Raw genomic sequence first — 17,972 nt, forward strand, 5'->3', positions numbered from 1 at the left:
TGTGGAAATAAAGAATTACTTTTTGGGTTGTTATTTTTTTTTCAGCCAGTTCGCATTAGATTCAAACTTTTAAATTTCTATTAGAATAGTTTAATACTATTAGAAGTTGAGTGTGAAAAATATGAAGAAACACACTATGATACCAGGACTAAATGTAAAATTTTATTTAATACTGGTTTCAAGTACTTTGAAGCTACTCCATTTATCTTTGTCGGCATAAGTGTTTGTGAGGTTCCTGTCCACCTGCATAGTAAACAGTTTCATCAGAAAGCCTTATAGGTAAAGAGAGAGAAAAGTAAGACTGGGGGCATCTGGCCGACTCAGAAGAGCATCCGACTCTTGATCTCCAGGGTCAGGAGTTCGAGCCTCACGTTGGGTAGAGATTACTCAGATAAATAAAACTTAAAAAAAAAAAAATAAGGCTGAAAATAGAAACACTGAAGGGCACTTCATGGTAAAATGCTTCCATCCAGATGCTGTACAAGACCGACAGTATCCAGCGCTTTTTACAGACGTGCAGTAGTTCAGAGCATGAAATAAGCTCAGAATTCAACACTGTCCGAGTTAGAGTCTAGCTGCGCTAGCTAAGCTGTTTGACTCTTGGCAAGTTGCTTAGCTTCCTCTCTCCATGGCTCCATTTCTTTATCTATAAAGTGAGGATTAAACTAAATAATGTCTGTAAAGTGTTTACCACAATGACTGACTGGCATATGGGAAGTTCTCAGTAAATATGAGCCAATAGAAGTGAAGTGATTGTTCACACATTGAGATTAACTTCTTATATCAGGAGATGGATGATCTTGATGCTTCACTGATGTAGGGAAAGAATCATTGCAGTGACTTCTTTCCGGGGCAGTAAATGTGAGAAGTTCCCACCTCTTATCTGAAGTACCTGATAGAGACCCGCATTAGGAAACACAAACTGTGTAAAAAGAGAAATGGGAACATACGTTTCTTTCCAAAAGATTTGTAGTTTCTGTTTTATATTACCTAAATAGTCACTTTCAAAAAATAAGATTTTTTTAACCAAAAAATACAAAGGAATAAAATTTTACCTTCAATTGAGTCTGTTTCATTTTGAAAAATCTGAAGATTCATAGCAACAGGATGAAAAATAATTGAAAGAAACATAGATATCTTTAGAGCCACAAGGCTCTTTCCTATCACACTTACATTAAGTGTGCCCTACAGGAAGTATAAATGAAGCTTCGAATCTAGACTGTCCTTCCTGTGTAGTTCCTGCATGATCCTTTTTCATTTTATAAATCCTTCTAAAGAGTTCTGGCTTTAAATATTCCATGAAGGAGTTTAGGACTACTGCCATATGAAGTATCTTTGATTTCATGTTAACTTTTTCTGTTTCCACAAATGGTTCTGAATGGTAGGAAGTGTGCAAGTTTCCCTGAGCATTCTCTTTATCTTTCCCAGTGCCTTCTAACTCACTCACTCCTGGGTCCATTGTGAGCATTAAATCTGTGAATTTAGGTCAAGAGATAATGGTGGTTTCAATATCAGGTTCTCCCATCCAAGTACTAACCAGGCCCGACCCTGCTTAGCTTCCGAGATCAGACGAGATCAATATCAGGTTCTAAGGGAGATTAGGTAGAAATTGTCAAAAAGCAATTTCATTGCCAACTTAAAGTTGGTCACCCTCTGGGTCCTTGGAGATAAATATTAAGTGTGTTAACTCCACTGAAGTATAGTACTTTCTGTTGTTTTTTTTTTTTCACCAGTCTAGGTTAGGGTCTGTTTTTTGGCTATAGTTTTTAATTTTAGTCAGAATATAAGAGAAAATGATATGAACAAAGTCTTAAGAAAGGAAATTTAAACTTTGCTTATAAAGACAAGAAAATGTTGTACCCAATCAGTGGGAAATACATTGAAAATTTCTCTAATTAATTCCAGAAAATATTTTTTAAGTGCATCTATCTCTCTTAAGGTGAAAATTTTATAAATATTTTCATAAATAATGTGTACTTTAATCTTTTGTTCAGCCACTCAAACTTTTTTGGAGTAGGCACGTTAAAAATAATAAATGAGGGGCGCCTGGGTGGCTCAGAGGGTTAAGCCTCTGCCTTCTGCTCAGGTCATGATCCCAGGGTCCTGGGATCAAGCCCCACGTCGGGCTCTCTGCTCAGCAGGGAGCCTGCTTCTTCCTCTCTCTGCCTGCTTCTCTGCCTACTTGTGATCTCTGTCTGTCAAATAAATAAATAAAATATTTTTTTTTAAAAAGTGTGTTTTTAAAAAATAATAATAAATGAAATTTTTAGAACAGCAGTAAATTTAAAATTTATTATAATTGTAAATTCCAAATACAATGCTCAACATAGAACAATAAAGTAGGCAGTATATGGCCATTTGCTGCCCATAGACACAAGCGTAAGGACTAATACACCAAATGTTTCAAAGGCCTTTTTGGGCCAAAGGTAACCAACTGACCTACAGTTTCCTGTAATAAGCACTGAAGTTACAAACAATGAATAAGACATTCTTTGCCCATTATTAGTGGAAACTCTCCTTTATCACAAGTACAGAAGCTCTCATAAAATTTAAGAAACAAAATAATAAGTCCTGTCTGGTTTTTATCTTTTTAGATATAACAACAACTTTAAGATAAAAAATAAAATAAAACTAAGTGACATGTGGACAGCAAGTTGTGTGGATGAAGTGGGAGAAGGCAACACCAATGCCCTGAAATCCTTTGTCTTGGGCTGGCCCACTGTGAACTTCGTGGCCACTTTCAGGTAAGAACCATAGCTGTGCCTGCATTGACATGTTAAATACAGTCAACGAGGTGATTTCTAGGATGGAAAAAAAAAGGTCAATCAAATCTTGTTCTGATTTTTTAAAGGAAAATATTTTATTCTGATTGAGTTATTCTGAAATCAGTAACTCATCTTTCAACATACCCCAATAGGCCTTGTTTCTCCCCAAGAACTTCTCATTAAAGTATGTGGAGCATAATGGTAAATACTGAGAACGTTGGAGTTGTTTATCTTGGTCTGACCAGTAATTTTTAAAGGGGCTCTGCTAAAGCACCTGGGGCCTGTGGAAGAGGAATTGGGTGGTCAGAGCTCTGGGGCCGCCGCTCTTCCAGCCTCCCCTTCCCTCGTGTTCACATACTGCTTTACCTAGTGAGCTTTCAAGTTGGTCTTTTCAACCCGATGAAATAGACCTTTACTGAAAAATTTTATAAAATAGTCCAATTAAGTTTAAATAACTGTTTTATACTCCCAATTTTTTAAGATTATCTATTTATTTATTTGAGAGCCAGAACAAGAGGAGGGAGGAGCAGAGGGAGAGGGAGAAAGAGACTCCCAAGCAAACTCCCTGCTGAGCATGGAGATACCTGCCCCCTGCCCCCGCCCAATGTGGGTCTCCATTCCATGACCCTGATATCATGACCCAAGCCAAAATCAAAAGTCAGACACTTAACCAACTGAGCCACCCAGGTACCCCTAAACTCCCAAATTTCCTAAAGAAGTAGTTTTTAAATATAGACATAAAGTTAATGCCATGAAATAATGGGGTGCCTGAACTGAACATCAGGTTGGCATAGAGATGTGACCCTCAGAAGCAAATTTATAACTCAGGAAGTAAAAGTTAGTTTCCTAAGATTCACCCCTTGATTGGGATAAGGTTAGAGATTATATAAATAGAGAATCTTTGTACTCTTATCCTGAACATGCTAAATTGGCACTTCTCAGGTCACGATGAGCATATCAAAATTCACACTTGTGATTTTGAACAGGTGCATGCTCAAATCCAGTGTTTGTTTTACACTTAAGGAGTTGGTAGCTCACATGCACATGTTTTTCTTTCGGTTTCTTCTTCCCCACTACCACTAGACACCTCAGGCATCATTCTAAGTAACTAAATAACCAAATTTTTCTAAATTTTTCTAAATAACCAAAATTTTTCAAACTAGTAATCTTCTTTTTTTTTGTTTTTTAAGATTTTGTTTATTTATTTGACAGACGGAGATCACAAGTAGGCAGAGAGAGGGAAGCAGGCTCCCCGCTGAGCAGAGAGCCCGATGCAGGGCTCGATCCCAGAACAGGGATCATGACCTGAGCCGAAGGCAGAGGCTTAACCCACTGAGCCACCCAGGCACCCCCAAACTGTTGATCTTCTAATAAAAACAGGCATATCATTAAATTCTATTATGCATTATTGGCCTACCACAAGATTTTAAAAACTTGTTTGGAAGAACTATATGTCTGTATCATTCTCTGCATATCTTGTTTTCCATGACAGATTTCTCCAGATAATATCATTTTCTGTTGCTTGATCTCCTTGGAGTTACAGGTGAAAGGAAGTAATATCTAGTAAGGGGCAAAACCACATGATATCCTTTATTATTTTTTTTTCTTTAGTGGGAGAATGGCAGGAGGGGCAGTGTGGGGAAGGAAAGAGAATCCTAGAGCAGAATCCCTGCTGAGTGTGGAGCCTGATGCAGGGATGGATCTCACACCCCTGAGATCATGATGTGAGCCGAAATCAGGAGTATTAACCACCTGCGGCACTTAACCACCTGAGGCTAATATCTTTAATTAAGGAGTTTCCGTTTAACTTGTTTTAAGAAGTTTTACAAGTTTTACACACATTGTATTCTTAAAAAAAAAAAAATAGTACTCTAACCAGATGATTAAGGTTAATTAACATCACTAATGATGCCATGTACCCCTCAATACAATGTGAGAAGAGCAATTCACCTTTGTGTTATTCCTCCTCAAAACCCATAACCCCAGTCCAAACATGAGAGAAACTTCAAACAAGCCCAAACTGAAGGATATTCTATAGGTTAAACTGACCAGCACTCCTCCAGATTATCACAGTTTAAAAAAAAACAAACAGAAAAACAAAACAGGAAAAGACTTAGAAACTGTTCTAGACCAATCACTAAGGAGACATGATAACTCAAGGCAATGTGTTATCCTGGGTTGGCATCTAGGATAGAAAAAGGACATTAATGGAAAAACGCAAAGTCTGAAGAGTCAAGAATGCGATTAATAGTAATGTACCAATATTGGCTTCTTAGTTTGAGAAGTTTGGCTTCTTAGTTTGCCTTTGTAAGAGGATTACTTCAGGAAGGTAAAAGGTATGCCAGGGCTCTCTATATTATCTTAGCAAATTCCTGAAAGTCTCAACTTACTTCACATTTAAAAGATTATTTTAAAAAACAAAGTTGTGCTGAAGAGTTTTGGTATGGCAGAGTAAGGCCTTAACAGACTAACCACCCTACAGATAACAAGTGTAAACTCTGAACAAAATACAAACAACAACAACCACGTAAATGTTCTACAAAGTGAACACAAGTTGGCAGATTTTGGAGAGGAATTGAGACTTGGAAGGAGGCACCAGCAGGGGTGAGTTTCCTGTGTTTAAGGCATTGGCCCAAGGGCAGGCTACAGTCATATCATTGTGCAGGGCAACTAAACTGACAGAAACCCCCAGTCTTTCTGGCCAAACAACCAGACTACAGGGTCTGAGTCAACCACAGCCACAGGAAAGTTAGGGGGAAAATCTCAGAAAAGGAGAGTATCAGAGGAGGGAAACCCCAGATTATGTATGTAGATTCTACCCACAGTGTGAGACTGATTGCCGGAGACATGCATGGAGCAGACTCAAAGCAACTTGAAGCTAACGCTAAAAGAACAGAAGCAAAAACATTGACCCTGCAAATGTAACAGCACTCAGTCTGCAAACAAAATATTCACAATGTCCAGAATACAATCTAAAATTTCCTCACATACAAAGAACCAGAAAAGATAATCAATAGAGGCCAATCTTGAAGTGGTCCGTGTTGGAACTCTTAGAAAAGAACTTTAAACCAACTTTTTAATTGTGCTCACTAGGTAAGAGGAAAAGCCAACTGAAATGAATGGAAAGATATCTCAGTAGAGAAATAGAAGATATTTTAAAAAGCCAAATAAAAATATTAGAACTGAAAACTGCAGTATCTTAAATTTTCTCTCTCTCTCTCTCTCTCTCTCTATATATATATATATATCCCTTCAATTGCAGAATGGAAATGAAAGATGAAGGAGTCAGTGAATTTGAAGATACATCAATACAGATTATCCAATCAGAAGAATAGAGAAAACAGACTTTTTTTTTTTAATTTATGTACTTCTTTATTTGAGAGACAGAGAGAGAGAGGCAGAGGAAGAGTGAGAGAGATAATCTTAAACAGGTCCCACAACCAGCACAGAGCCCAGCGTATGGCTTGATCTCATGACCCTGATACCTGAGCCAAAATTAAGAGTCAGATGCTTAACTAAGTGACCCAGGCACCTCAAAACAGACAACTTTAATTCAAAATGCATCAGAGACTTGTTAGAAAATACCAAAAGATATAATATACATGTAACTAGAACTCCAGAAGAGGAGAGAGAGGGAATAGGACAGAATTTTTGAAGAAATAATAGTCTGAAAATCTCCCAAGCTTAGTGATTTATATGTATACATTTAGTAAGCTCAGTGAACTCCAAATAAGAGTATGAAGAAAATTTCACCTAGTCGTTTTACAAACTGCTATAAACCAAAGATAAGAGAAAATCTTAAAAGTAGCCAGAGAAAAACAACACATTACATATAGGAGAAAAATGATTTACATCATCGTGGCTTTTTCATCAGAAACTATGGCAATTTCAGAAGACAGTGGAATGGCATCTTTATTTAAAAGTGTTAAAAGAAAAAAAATTTGAACCTAGACTACTATATCCAGCAAAGATAGCCTTCAATAATTAAAATTAAATAAAGATATTTTTTTAACTCTAAGAATTTATTCCATCAGAACTTTGCTTCCCAAAAAAAAAGAAAAAAAAAAGCAGACAGGTTTTTTAGGAAGGAGGGGTTGAAGAACATCAGCAATGGTATATATCAGTCAACATTAAGAAAAATCTAGGCCATGATCAGTTTAAAATGCCATCAGGATAGCAGCTCAAGAAGCAGGTTCTCCTAGCCAGTCACTACAATATCTATAAAGAAACCAAAAATGTAAAGGACTAATAGCTTTGAAATCTAAGACTGATAACTGCCACAATCAGTGAGAAATTCCCGATTGTGTCAAGGGGAAAACACAAGAGACTACATAGATCAGTCTTAATGGGTTAACCTGACACACTTCAAAAGTTGTTTATTTTCAAAGGAATGCATGCTGTGTATTCAAACAATAGAACACTATACAGCAATGAGAATGAACAGTCGAAAACCACATACGGTAATATGGGGAAGTCTCATAAACATAGTGTTGGATGAAAGAAGCCAGACACAAAATAGTACATACTGTCTGGTTACATTTATAATAAAGAAAACATAACCATTCTGTTCTGTTAGAAGTCAGGATAGTTGGGGGTCGGGGGAGGCCTGGGTGGCTCAGTGGATTAAAGACTCTGCCTTCAGCTCAGGTCATGATCCCAGGGTCCTGGAATCAAGTCCCTCATCGGGTTCTCTGCTCAGCAGGGCACCTGCTTCCCCATCCCCACCCCCGCCTGCCTCTCTGCCTACTTGTGATCTCTGTCTGTCAAATAAATAAATAAAATCTTAAAAAAAAAAAAAAAAAGACGAAGAAGTCAGGATAGTGGGAATTAGTGCCTGAAAAGGAGCACAAGCAGTCCTCCCAAGGTGATTTTCTGTTTCATAATCTGAGCTTTAGTCACATGGGTGTGTTCAATTTGTGAAAAATGCTCAAGCTGTATACTTAAGCATTATACAACTTTTCTGTTTATCTTACATATCAATAAAAAGTTTTAAAAATATTAAGTGTTTTAAAGAGCCAATTTCTTTAACTGCTTTGAAGAAAGTTCATAGGTCCAAAGAAAACTCACCTATATTTCAACACAGTCTTTTGCCAAATAAATCCAAGATTTGATACAAATGAACCTAGAAAATCTTCTATTTGGGAAGGGTGAATATATTAGAAGTTTATAAGGAACTGTGGAAGGTGAAAATTGGATGGTCAGTAAAAGAGAAGTAGTGTACTTTCAGATGCCCAATCCTGGGAGTTGTGTATGGAGAAAATTGCTAAGCAACAGACTTAGAAACAAATTACAAATACTTGTTAAGTGTATTTTTTCTGGAACAAGAAAATAATAAGAGTTTCCAGCTTGTTGAGATTAGAAATATGGTTTAAAACTGAGTAACAAGACCATATAGAAATAAATACTGAAATATTTTCAAGTTTAAGAATTAAATGTAGCCATAACTTCAGAAAAATTATCACTAGTGATTTAGTTGTAAATGAGTTGATCTTAAAAGATTGTAGTAATTAAGAATAGGTTTTCTGTGAACTAATTCACTAAATTAAAATCCTGCTATATGTGTAAATATTTCTTTTCCCGACAGGAAAACTGGTTTCTGAGCCAAGATATTTCCATCAACATGCCAAATTTCTCTTTAATCTCAAATTGAGCACATTTTCTGTTTGTATGGCAATTAAAGCCACAATTAGCCCAGTTTTACAGACGTGGAAACGAGCTTAGAGATGTGAAGTGATTCACTCATGATCAGGTAGCCTTGCGTATGTTTTTGAAGCCAGGTTGTTTAGATTCCAGATCAAATACTCATTCTGTCGTAACAGTTATACTTATCAAAGAGCCATAAAGTAAGAAAATGGCCCAGTCTTGGATCCATTTGGAGGTTTGACTAGACGGTGTGGTTTGACTGTACTTGACTGTGTGGTTTTCCGTGATGGGGTTTTCCCCTGCAGATTCTCCAGAGCACAGTTAGGCCAGAGCTGCCCTGTTGTGCCGCTTCCTCAGTAACAGCTGCTAATATTTTGTCTGGATTGACAGTCTCGGATACGTTAGCATAAATGTGTTACGTGTTTAATTTTTTTCTCCTATTTTCTTTGATTGCAGTTCTCCAGAACAAAAGGACAAATGGCTCTCTCTCCTTCAGAGGTATTTTTTTCAGTATAACATATTCTTAATCTTCAACCTGTAGTTAAAAGAATTAAATTCTTCTATGCAGAGATGTGCCCCAAACTATTCCTCTTTTCCTTAGTAGAAATTACTCATCTGTCCTCAAAATAAATACTGTTTGAACTGTACACCAGCTACTACTTACTGTAACCAGTGTTCTCTTTGGTACATGTATTCCTTACTTTTTAGGAAGGAGAACATTGAGGTATGGTTAGACAGAAATTAGTCATCTCTCCCATTTCCGTGTCTCCAACCTACCATTTGGAGCAAACAGTTTCCTCAGAAACATGTATTAGGTTTCCATATATGGAAGGTTTTCCACCAAGCAAAAATCAATTATTTCCCTCACCGTTGAATATACAGACTGAATGGTGAATCGAGGTTTCTCTCTTATTTCCATAACCCTTTCCTCCTTCCTCCCCTTGCTACCTTCCTAAGGGAAGACTTACACTCTACCCGAGAGCTAAATGAGAAGTAAAATGCCACTATCTTGGTTTGGTGTAATAAAATATTATATATGTTTCTGTACTTGTCAGTAAGTTTCCAGGCCTGTCCGGGGAAGGGGGGAAAGCTTGGAAGACAAAATGCCACCCAGAGGTGCCTAAACCCAACTGTGCTTCTCAGACCTTATTGGGAATAGATCTCCCATTCGTTTTCGTGCCCTTACCTGATGTCCTGAGAATCTGATTCTCTTCCAACCCATAATGTAATCCAAATTTGCTGAGTCTTTCCATCTGTCTTTTAAAACATAGCATATAAGTATATTGAAAATATTAGCAAAATAAATTGATTTTAAAATAAACCATTAGCAAAATCCATCTGACTCAGTGTTGTTTTGGGTTGTTGTTGCATTTGATTAGATACATCAATCTAGAGAAAGAGAAGGACTACCCGAAGAGCATTCCCCTCAAAATCTTCGCCAAGGACATTGGGAATTGTGCCTATGTAAGTGTTTCTAAGCCAGAAAATTAAATTCCAAGTCCCTGCATAAAGCAGAGCACCGTGGATGAAAAGAGACAGGCAGGCAGGCAGGCAGACAGATAGACTGTGGATGTGCTACGGAAGGCAAGCATTTAGAAATACCGTTGTGGGAAAATGCATTTTCCTGGGTCTATGTATGTCTTTGTATATGCGAAAAGTAAACCCTAGAGAAAATGACACAAGAGAAATTCACATGAACTACAGTATTTCATACTAATCCTCAGAAAGAGTATTGCTTGTCAGATGTCTCTTTCCTCCCTCTGGCATTAATGTTTCTCTGGAGCCTTTCAAAAGCAGCTGCAGAGGCTTACAGTAAAGCCATTTTCATAAGGATATAGTTCCTATTAGTATGAAGCAATTTCTTCCAATTTGCCACTTCTTAAGTAGAAGGTAATTTTAGATAGTTCTTCATTCTATGACTCTATCTTCATTCTTTGAATTTTTAGGAATTGAATCCCTTGGGTTATCAAATGGATGACCTAGGAGAGAAGACATTTTTAAGGGATCAGCATGTTTCTGCCTCATATTGGTCAAATAACAATTAAGCCTATTTAGTCTTAGTTATTATGTATAATTTGATGACTGGAAATATAGAATAAATGCCAAGACATTATCAATGATGAGCAAAATGGAAACTTATGGATGTTTTTATGATACTATACATTGCCATACTTCTCAACAGCTCTGGGTCCCACTGGAAAAAGATGTAGTACAAAACAGTTATGTTTCGGCCAAAAGCAAAAGTTATGCAAATGTTCTGACATGAGTGCCAGATGTCACTGCTTGGGGGAAATACTCAAATTTTTATGGTGTGAAACTACAAAGATCTACTGTAGCAAGGTAGTAAAATACAAACAAATAAAAACCCGCCTCTATTTTGCTGCCAGCTTTAATTTCAGTTGTTGTGGCAATTGGTTGTAATTTGGATATTCATGGAAAATCCCTTGAATTTTTTTTTAACATTTTCAGTGTGTGGTAAGTGTGTGTTTGAGAAAGACCCAGAGTTCCATTCTCTTTTGAAGAGAAGACAAGAGATGTGGTCAGGTTGGACACTCTGTTTTTATCACTAGTACCCTGGTTAACTCAACAATGATAGGACACACTGTCCTTAGCTCTCTGAAGTTACATCATGACAAGAGTCTCCTTTCAGGGAGCTCTGCTTCCAAAAAGAGTGATTCCCCCCAAAATAGGAATGTATGTATGTATGGAAAGCATTCTTTATCCTTGGCCTTTAGTTATACACAGCCTATCCGTGAATTCTGCTAACATGGGGGGAAAGGGCCACATTTTCATTTTTTCTGTTTGCTTTATTTGTTTACCAGCCAAAGAATACTCTCTGCAGAAATTCATTTGTTTAGTCTGCCAGGAAGGCATGCAAGAAAAAACACACACCTATAATTAGTTTTGAATGTATGTGTCTAATATTAAGAAAAATCATTGTCTTAGAATCCAGATACATTAGGTGACTATTAGTATTACAGGAAAGATTCTTCATTTTACAAAAGACTCATAACAGAATTTCTTTAAAATTTAATTTAAGGATAGGTTTTCAGACTTTAAAAAAAAAAAGCAGATGCCTTTCATAAAATTATATCTCAAGTTAAAGGCCAACGTATAAAACATCTGTGCCACTCTGGTAGAAGACAGACACTGGGGTGGGTGCTCTAAGCCCTACCTGTTGGCTTCTGAGAGACTTTTGCATAATCTTTGGAGTTCAAGAGCACAATTTGAAATCAGTTAGCAAACAAGTTTTAAGAGGCAATTGGTCATGTCAAATAATCGGCTCATAGAGGAAAAAACATACTGCAATGGAAAGATAAGGGGTGAATGGTCAGTGGATTTCACTTAACATTGTTCTTATAACATTTTCGTTTTTATATCATTTTGTTTCTGCCTATACTACTTATTTATACCATTTAGGTCCTGTCAGGGACACAGCTCTAATTGCTGATTCATCTGGTAATTACAATATTTAAAACCTATCTGCCTAGTAAATCCTTGTTTTTTGATAGGGTAGCATTGTCTTACATTTCAATGTCTTAGAATTCAGTGAACTCTATATAGATACCCCCAAATCTTGTTAATCCCTTTTTTGTTTGTTACAAACTGTTTTTAAGTAGTAATTTCTAAATGTAGTTTAGCACAGAGCTATCAGAGATCTATTCAATAGCAGAGTTGGCAAGAGAATTAAGCTTTCTAAAATTCTCAGTCCTGTTTGCCAGATTCGCTGGTTTTCAGGTATCTGCAGGTTTCAACACTGAAAATCTCGGTAGCCACAGTGTTTGAAATAGTGCTCCATAAATAGTGGTTTTTAAAAATTCTAAACTTTAAATGTCTTTTTGTAGCCAGTTTTTATTCTGATTTTACCTCAGCTTCTTACCATCCAAAGAAATGACTGTGAAAGCCACACTGTGAAAACAGTGCTCAGGAACAAGGAGAAAGTGACCCAGTGCTCTCTCATTATGGAAATACAATTTACAATTAGGAGATGATACAGAGCGCTGGCTTCCCTGGTTTTGGGGGAGGTGGTTTGGGAGGGTGGTCCACGTACTTGCTCTCATGTGTGGTTAATCTTTTTCTTTCTTGCTGAAGGTTTTATATTTTGTGAGCTACACATTCTTTGTATTAAGAGAAATAGATGTTTCATCAAAAGGCATAAGGTATAATGGAATGAAAGTAAATTATCATTAAGGGCTTGTTGTTCTACTTAAGTCATGTGCTTTACACTGTTAACACTTGAAATCAAATTTGCCTTTGGGTAATCATTTCATAATATTTATTCACCTGATTTAATACTCTTTATTTATAACTACATTTCTCATTTCTTTTTTCCTGCAGTCTAAAACTATAACAGTAACAAATTCAGATACAGCAAATGAAGTTATCAACATGTCACTACCAATGCTAGGGATAACTGTAAGTTACTCTACTAGATATTCTCAATTAAAAACAAACTTTGATACTTTAGAGTCATATAAATATTATCCCTTTCATCATAAGACAGCTAATTACTAGTGATACCAAATTCATATTTTATTCCTAAAAATGGAGAAAAATAAGGACAGTAATACTTTAATATTAGAGGCTACTTCTTATTGACATAAGACTTACGTGAACTCGAAAGCGTAATATGATAAGGCTATAATGTTAGAGTGATAATAATATGTATTTTTACTGTATATGCTATATACGTATACAGATGGAGGGGTTTCATGGTCTAAGATTCTAATGAGAAAATTCTAACCTCCTTCCCACTTGTCTCTCTGTGACTGTTCTTTCCCTCTACCTCTATATCCTTTTCTGATTCTTCTCCTTTACCTAATTATTCTTCTATGATCCCAAGATTCCATCCATCTTAGGATGATGAATTCTGAAGGATTTGCTCTGTAGTAGAATGTATACGTGAAGAACCCATAGCTAGAATCTATATTCACTGGCTTTAGATCCAGAAGGTGAGATGGCTGGTACCTCTAATGAATTGGTAAATTAAAAAACAAGCTTTGAGTTAGATTGTGAGGTTAAAGAGCTTTAGTGTGCATACCACCTGTTCCCCTGTTTTGCATTTAGCTTCTGCTTCTCTCTGGTTTTGGGGCCAAGGTAAGTTTTTGAAATTTTATTAATGGAGAAGATAGGCATGTTTGAGGATGAGGTAGGGAGAAAACTGGAAAGTTCTCATCTCCCCCTTATCAGTAGATAAGCACCACACAGTGGGTCTTATATTAAAAGAAGTGACTTTCAGAAGGTTGGAAACTAAAGCAAGCACTTGAATAATGCCATTTCTTGAGTCAGATTCTAAATATGAAAGCGCACTGTTACTATGATGTAACATGTCACATGTTTTGGATATGCCATAGTCTGATAAGTTACCTTTGGATTTACTCAGACATGGTACTATCATAAGCCCTTAAGCACTCAGAGAAATCAGACTTTAGGGTAAGAAATCTGATTTTTTTTTTTAAGAAATCTGATTTCTTTTGGTAAAGGTTGTAAAGATGTAAGATATGATTAGATTTATATACACTGGGAAGAAAGTGAGTAGTTTAAGGGAAAGGAAAGGAAATTAATTAATGACATGACTTATTTTATTTATGCTTTTCCTTTGAAAAAAGTGATCCATCTCCTGAGACCAAAAATATTTCTATTCATTATAATTAAGAATTGAGCCTATTTGGTTATACTCTTCTATTCTAAAGGATTATTACAATGTTTTCACATACTACGAGAAAAAAAGGATTTTCATTAGATTGCTTGTTCTCTCTATTTGCAATAAAATTTTATGATTAGAGGACGGGGACAAGAAGTGACAGAGTACAGGAGGGGGCCAGAGGCTGTTCTCCACAGCCAGGACCTTCCATGATAAGGTCAGGACCATGATTTTTAATCAAAAAATAAAGGCAAGAATATTGAATTTTGCCAATCTCTTCTGGTCTCACTTAAAACATTTTTACTCTATCCCCTCCTAAAGGATACAGCAAAGTCTACATAATTTAGTATTATGTCTTCCAAGTAAGATTTTTTAGTATTGCTGGACTATAATTCTGCTAGTGAACAATTTCATTGTTTTCTATGACTGGGCCTATTCTCTAGACAGAATTCTTGTCCTTTCTGTTCCCAGGACTGGACTTGCCCAAAATAAAATTAGTGTAGACTGTGCCAGCTACCTATCTCCTCAGAGCCTCTTGGTCATTCTCCTTCTGCTCAGAAATAGCTGAACTAATAATCAGCCTTTGAGATTTTAGGTTTTCATCTCAGGCACAGCAGGGTTTTGGCTTTCTGAATACCAAGGATGTCTTTGCAAGGGCTTGCTGGAGATTAAGTCCTGTATTATCTGAGAAGTTCAGAGACATAGCAGAAGTCAGGACTCTAAAGAAGAGATTAACCTTGTAGAAAACCAGAACATTTCTTTTTGCTTTGCAAAGAGGTCTATAATTTTACATTCTGTGAGCTACCCATACTTGTGAGGGCCTGCTTCCATGTGGTCTGTGGACCCCTCGTCATCACTAGGGAAAAGGGGCATAAGTCCTGAGTCCTCTGCTAGGGATGAGACAGGGGAAGATAGGTTGTAACAATTAACATTGCCATCTTCAGAAACTGTATCCACCCCCATGAACCTGAATAGCATGTACAGCAACCCCACTTTTTTCCAAAACATAAATATGACCCCAAAAAGTGTCCTTATTTAATTACCAAACATGAAAGAATTATCATCACTTCCTTTATCCCCCAGGGCTCTGAGAGAGATTACCAGTTATGGGTCAATTCTGGCAGAGAAGAAGCGCCGTACCCACTTATTGGTAAGTTTCTTCAAAAATCTAAGATGAGATTATGATTCTAAATGTCTCAAAGAATTGGTCAGGTGGTCCTGAATGTTAAGCACCATCAAATATTAAATCTCGTATATCTGTTCATTCATTTGATACATACCTAACAGCCATTTCCTAAGTGCTAGGCAAATGCTGTCCCTTCACTCGAACAGCTAACAGTATAGTTAGTTGAGAAGAGAAATGTAAATTTCTCTTCCTATTTTTTCACTTTATAAACTGCTATTTTGCAAATCTTTTAAAAAAAATTTTCTATAAGAAACCAATATGTATTGGTATTCCTTTTCCCTATACATTTATTTTTCACATTCAATTCTTGAATTTCCTATTCCCTTTCCTCCCTATGACATTGCCTTTGGGGAAGACTTTCTATACTCCAGTCATGCCTCTTAATTGATCAGTGCTGTTCAAAACCTGCCCTGGGCATCATAATGACAATGAGATTAACCCATTTAGAGTCCTAAAAATAGTCACTGACTTATCAGCTGGTTATTATTTCTCGACTTTGCTATTTCTCTAGACAGATTTTCCAGCATTTGTTCTTTTTTTTTTTTTTTTAAGATTTTATTTGTTTATTTGACAGAGAGAGATCACAAGTAGACAGAGAGGCAGGCAGAGAGAGAGAGAGGGAAGCAGGCTCCCTGCTGAGCAGAGAGCCCGATGCGGGACTCGATCCCAGGACCCTGAGATCATGACCTGAGCCGAAGGCAGCGGCTTAACCCACTGAGCCACCCAGGCGCCCTCCAGCATTTGTTCTGACGAATTAATTGGTTAATAAATTACATCTCACCTTGTTTAGATTATTCAGCCAAAAAATACTTCTTGATCAGTAAGGTCACTCCGTGTGGTTAACAGAAATAGAGCAATTGAAATAAAGGACAGTATCTGTAGCAGATCTTGAGATAATGACAGTAATGATGATGAAGAGGATGATTTCTGCTGATAATTTTTAAATGCTCGCTATCTGCCACATATTGTGCAAAGCACACCATGTGCATTATCTCATGTAATCCTTTCGTTTACCTGGGAGAGCACTACTCTGTAATTCAGGGTGTTTCAAGTGATCTGCATAATTTAAAACCAAACCTTTCTGTAGAATATGCATTGTCACACTTCAAGTAAGCTGCCATGTACATAGCTGAGGCCAAAGTTCACTGCATTTCTAGATTCTTTTTTAATGTCATTTTCATAAAAATCATTGAGTAGCCAAGTTGTGATGAAAATCAAATAAATACTTAAAATAATTGTTTTCATAAAATATATTAATTAGAACTATTTAGATGTCAGCTTTCAGGCTTAAAACAGCTTCAAGCTTCATTGATAAGTCACTAAAAAAAGAGAATAACCATGGGACATGATTAAGCAGCAGTTGTCCGTTGTGTATTTCAGTACTGTGCCTTGGAAACTTCAACTCTAGTTTAGCTACAAGCTATTTTTTTTTTTTGGCCTTAATCCTTGGGAGCAGCTGTAATGTTCGATATTATTGGAATGTTGATATTGTGTACCTGTGCTAGATGGAAAGGGAAGGGAAGAGTTCACAGGGTTACATTCAGTGATAGACGAAGAGTAGAACAGAACTTACTCTCTGTACTTAAAAGAAAGAAAAAAAGGCAGACCTACAGCACGAGAGTACTTGAAGGTTTAAGTTAAGAAAACGCAATCGCTGAAAATATTAAAGAGCAAAAAGTTGTGTTGCAGTCAGACGTCTTGGGTTTAGTTCTAGTTTGTAGATTACTTTTTGAATCCTGTTTCTGTGTTTCACGTGCCCTGCTGCAGTCTTCCTTCCAATTATTGCCTGTGAACACCACCTTCAAAGGGCAGCAGTGGGAAGGAAGCATGAATCAAACTAGTCCTGATTCTCTGGAGTAACTCTGATGACCTAACTAATAAGAAGTAATGAAATGTCTTATTCAGACATTTCTTGTGTTGAATAGTGATGCTTGAAATACATAGTTCTTTGCCCTTACTATTTAAATTTTATTATAAAGTTCACTTACTTGATCTTTATCACTGTGTGATAAGTAGAGTCAATGTTTTAAACCGTGAGAGATGTCAAGGACTTGCTCAAGATTTACGGATATAGTTAGTGTCAAAAGAGAACTAGAGTACCTTAAAGTCCTGGATGCAAACATAGGAAAAGTCAACATCCTGCAGCTCATAGACGAATCTGTGCATTCCAAAGATAGTCTTTAAAGATTTTTTTTCCTTTTGCTTTTTTCTGACTACCCCCCAACCATCACCTGCTTAAAACTACATTGAAGGGGCCACCTGCATCGTGCGGGGTCTGCAAGTGTGGGAGCACGCAGTGATCGCGCAGACCTCTTCACTCCCCAAGTCCCAGGAGTGAACGACAGTGCATTCTCGTATGTAGCTCACATGCCCGTGGGGCCGGTCAGCCTAATGTCTACATTTAGATTTTTCTCTGTGTAGGGCATGAATATCCCTATGGAATTAAAATGAGCCATCTTCGAGACACTCTGCTCCTGACACAGGGATCAAAGGACTCTGGCACGCCTTCCAACCTCCAGGAGTCCCTCCTCATGGAACAGCTGCCCCGGGAGACACAGTGCCAGTTCACCCTGCGGCCCAGCCGCCTGGCCGTGGCCCAGCAGCTCAGTGGTGAGTGGCTTCTCCTCCTTTGTGGAGACTGTTTGAACAACAAGTTTTATTCTTGGAAACAAAGTTAGTACAAATGCGTAGCCCCCAACCTTTAGCCAGATGAGGTCTTTTCTTCTTTTTAATT

At 37.2% G+C, this 17,972-nt stretch overlaps 1 protein-coding gene across 1 annotated transcript in view; it reads left to right on the forward strand.

The window, feature by feature from the left end:
- The window catches only part of LOC111153758 (Rho GTPase activating protein 20), a 120,979-nt gene that overhangs the window by 75,527 nt on the left and 27,480 nt on the right, over positions 1 to 17,972 (forward strand). The window contains exons 4-9 of the mRNA XM_022512976.1: positions 2,595 to 2,744; positions 8,865 to 8,906; positions 9,788 to 9,872; positions 12,747 to 12,824; positions 15,136 to 15,202; positions 17,660 to 17,848. Of these exons, the coding sequence (XP_022368684.1) occupies positions 2,595 to 2,744; positions 8,865 to 8,906; positions 9,788 to 9,872; positions 12,747 to 12,824; positions 15,136 to 15,202; positions 17,660 to 17,848 (611 nt within the window). The remainder of the gene's footprint in view (positions 1 to 2,594; positions 2,745 to 8,864; positions 8,907 to 9,787; positions 9,873 to 12,746; positions 12,825 to 15,135; positions 15,203 to 17,659; positions 17,849 to 17,972) is intronic.

Source organism: Enhydra lutris, unplaced genomic scaffold, assembly GCF_002288905.1.
Source record: "Enhydra lutris kenyoni isolate GAN:26980312 unplaced genomic scaffold, ASM228890v2 scaffoldscaffold34, whole genome shotgun sequence".
Classification (NCBI taxonomy): Eukaryota; Metazoa; Chordata; class Mammalia; order Carnivora; family Mustelidae; genus Enhydra; species Enhydra lutris.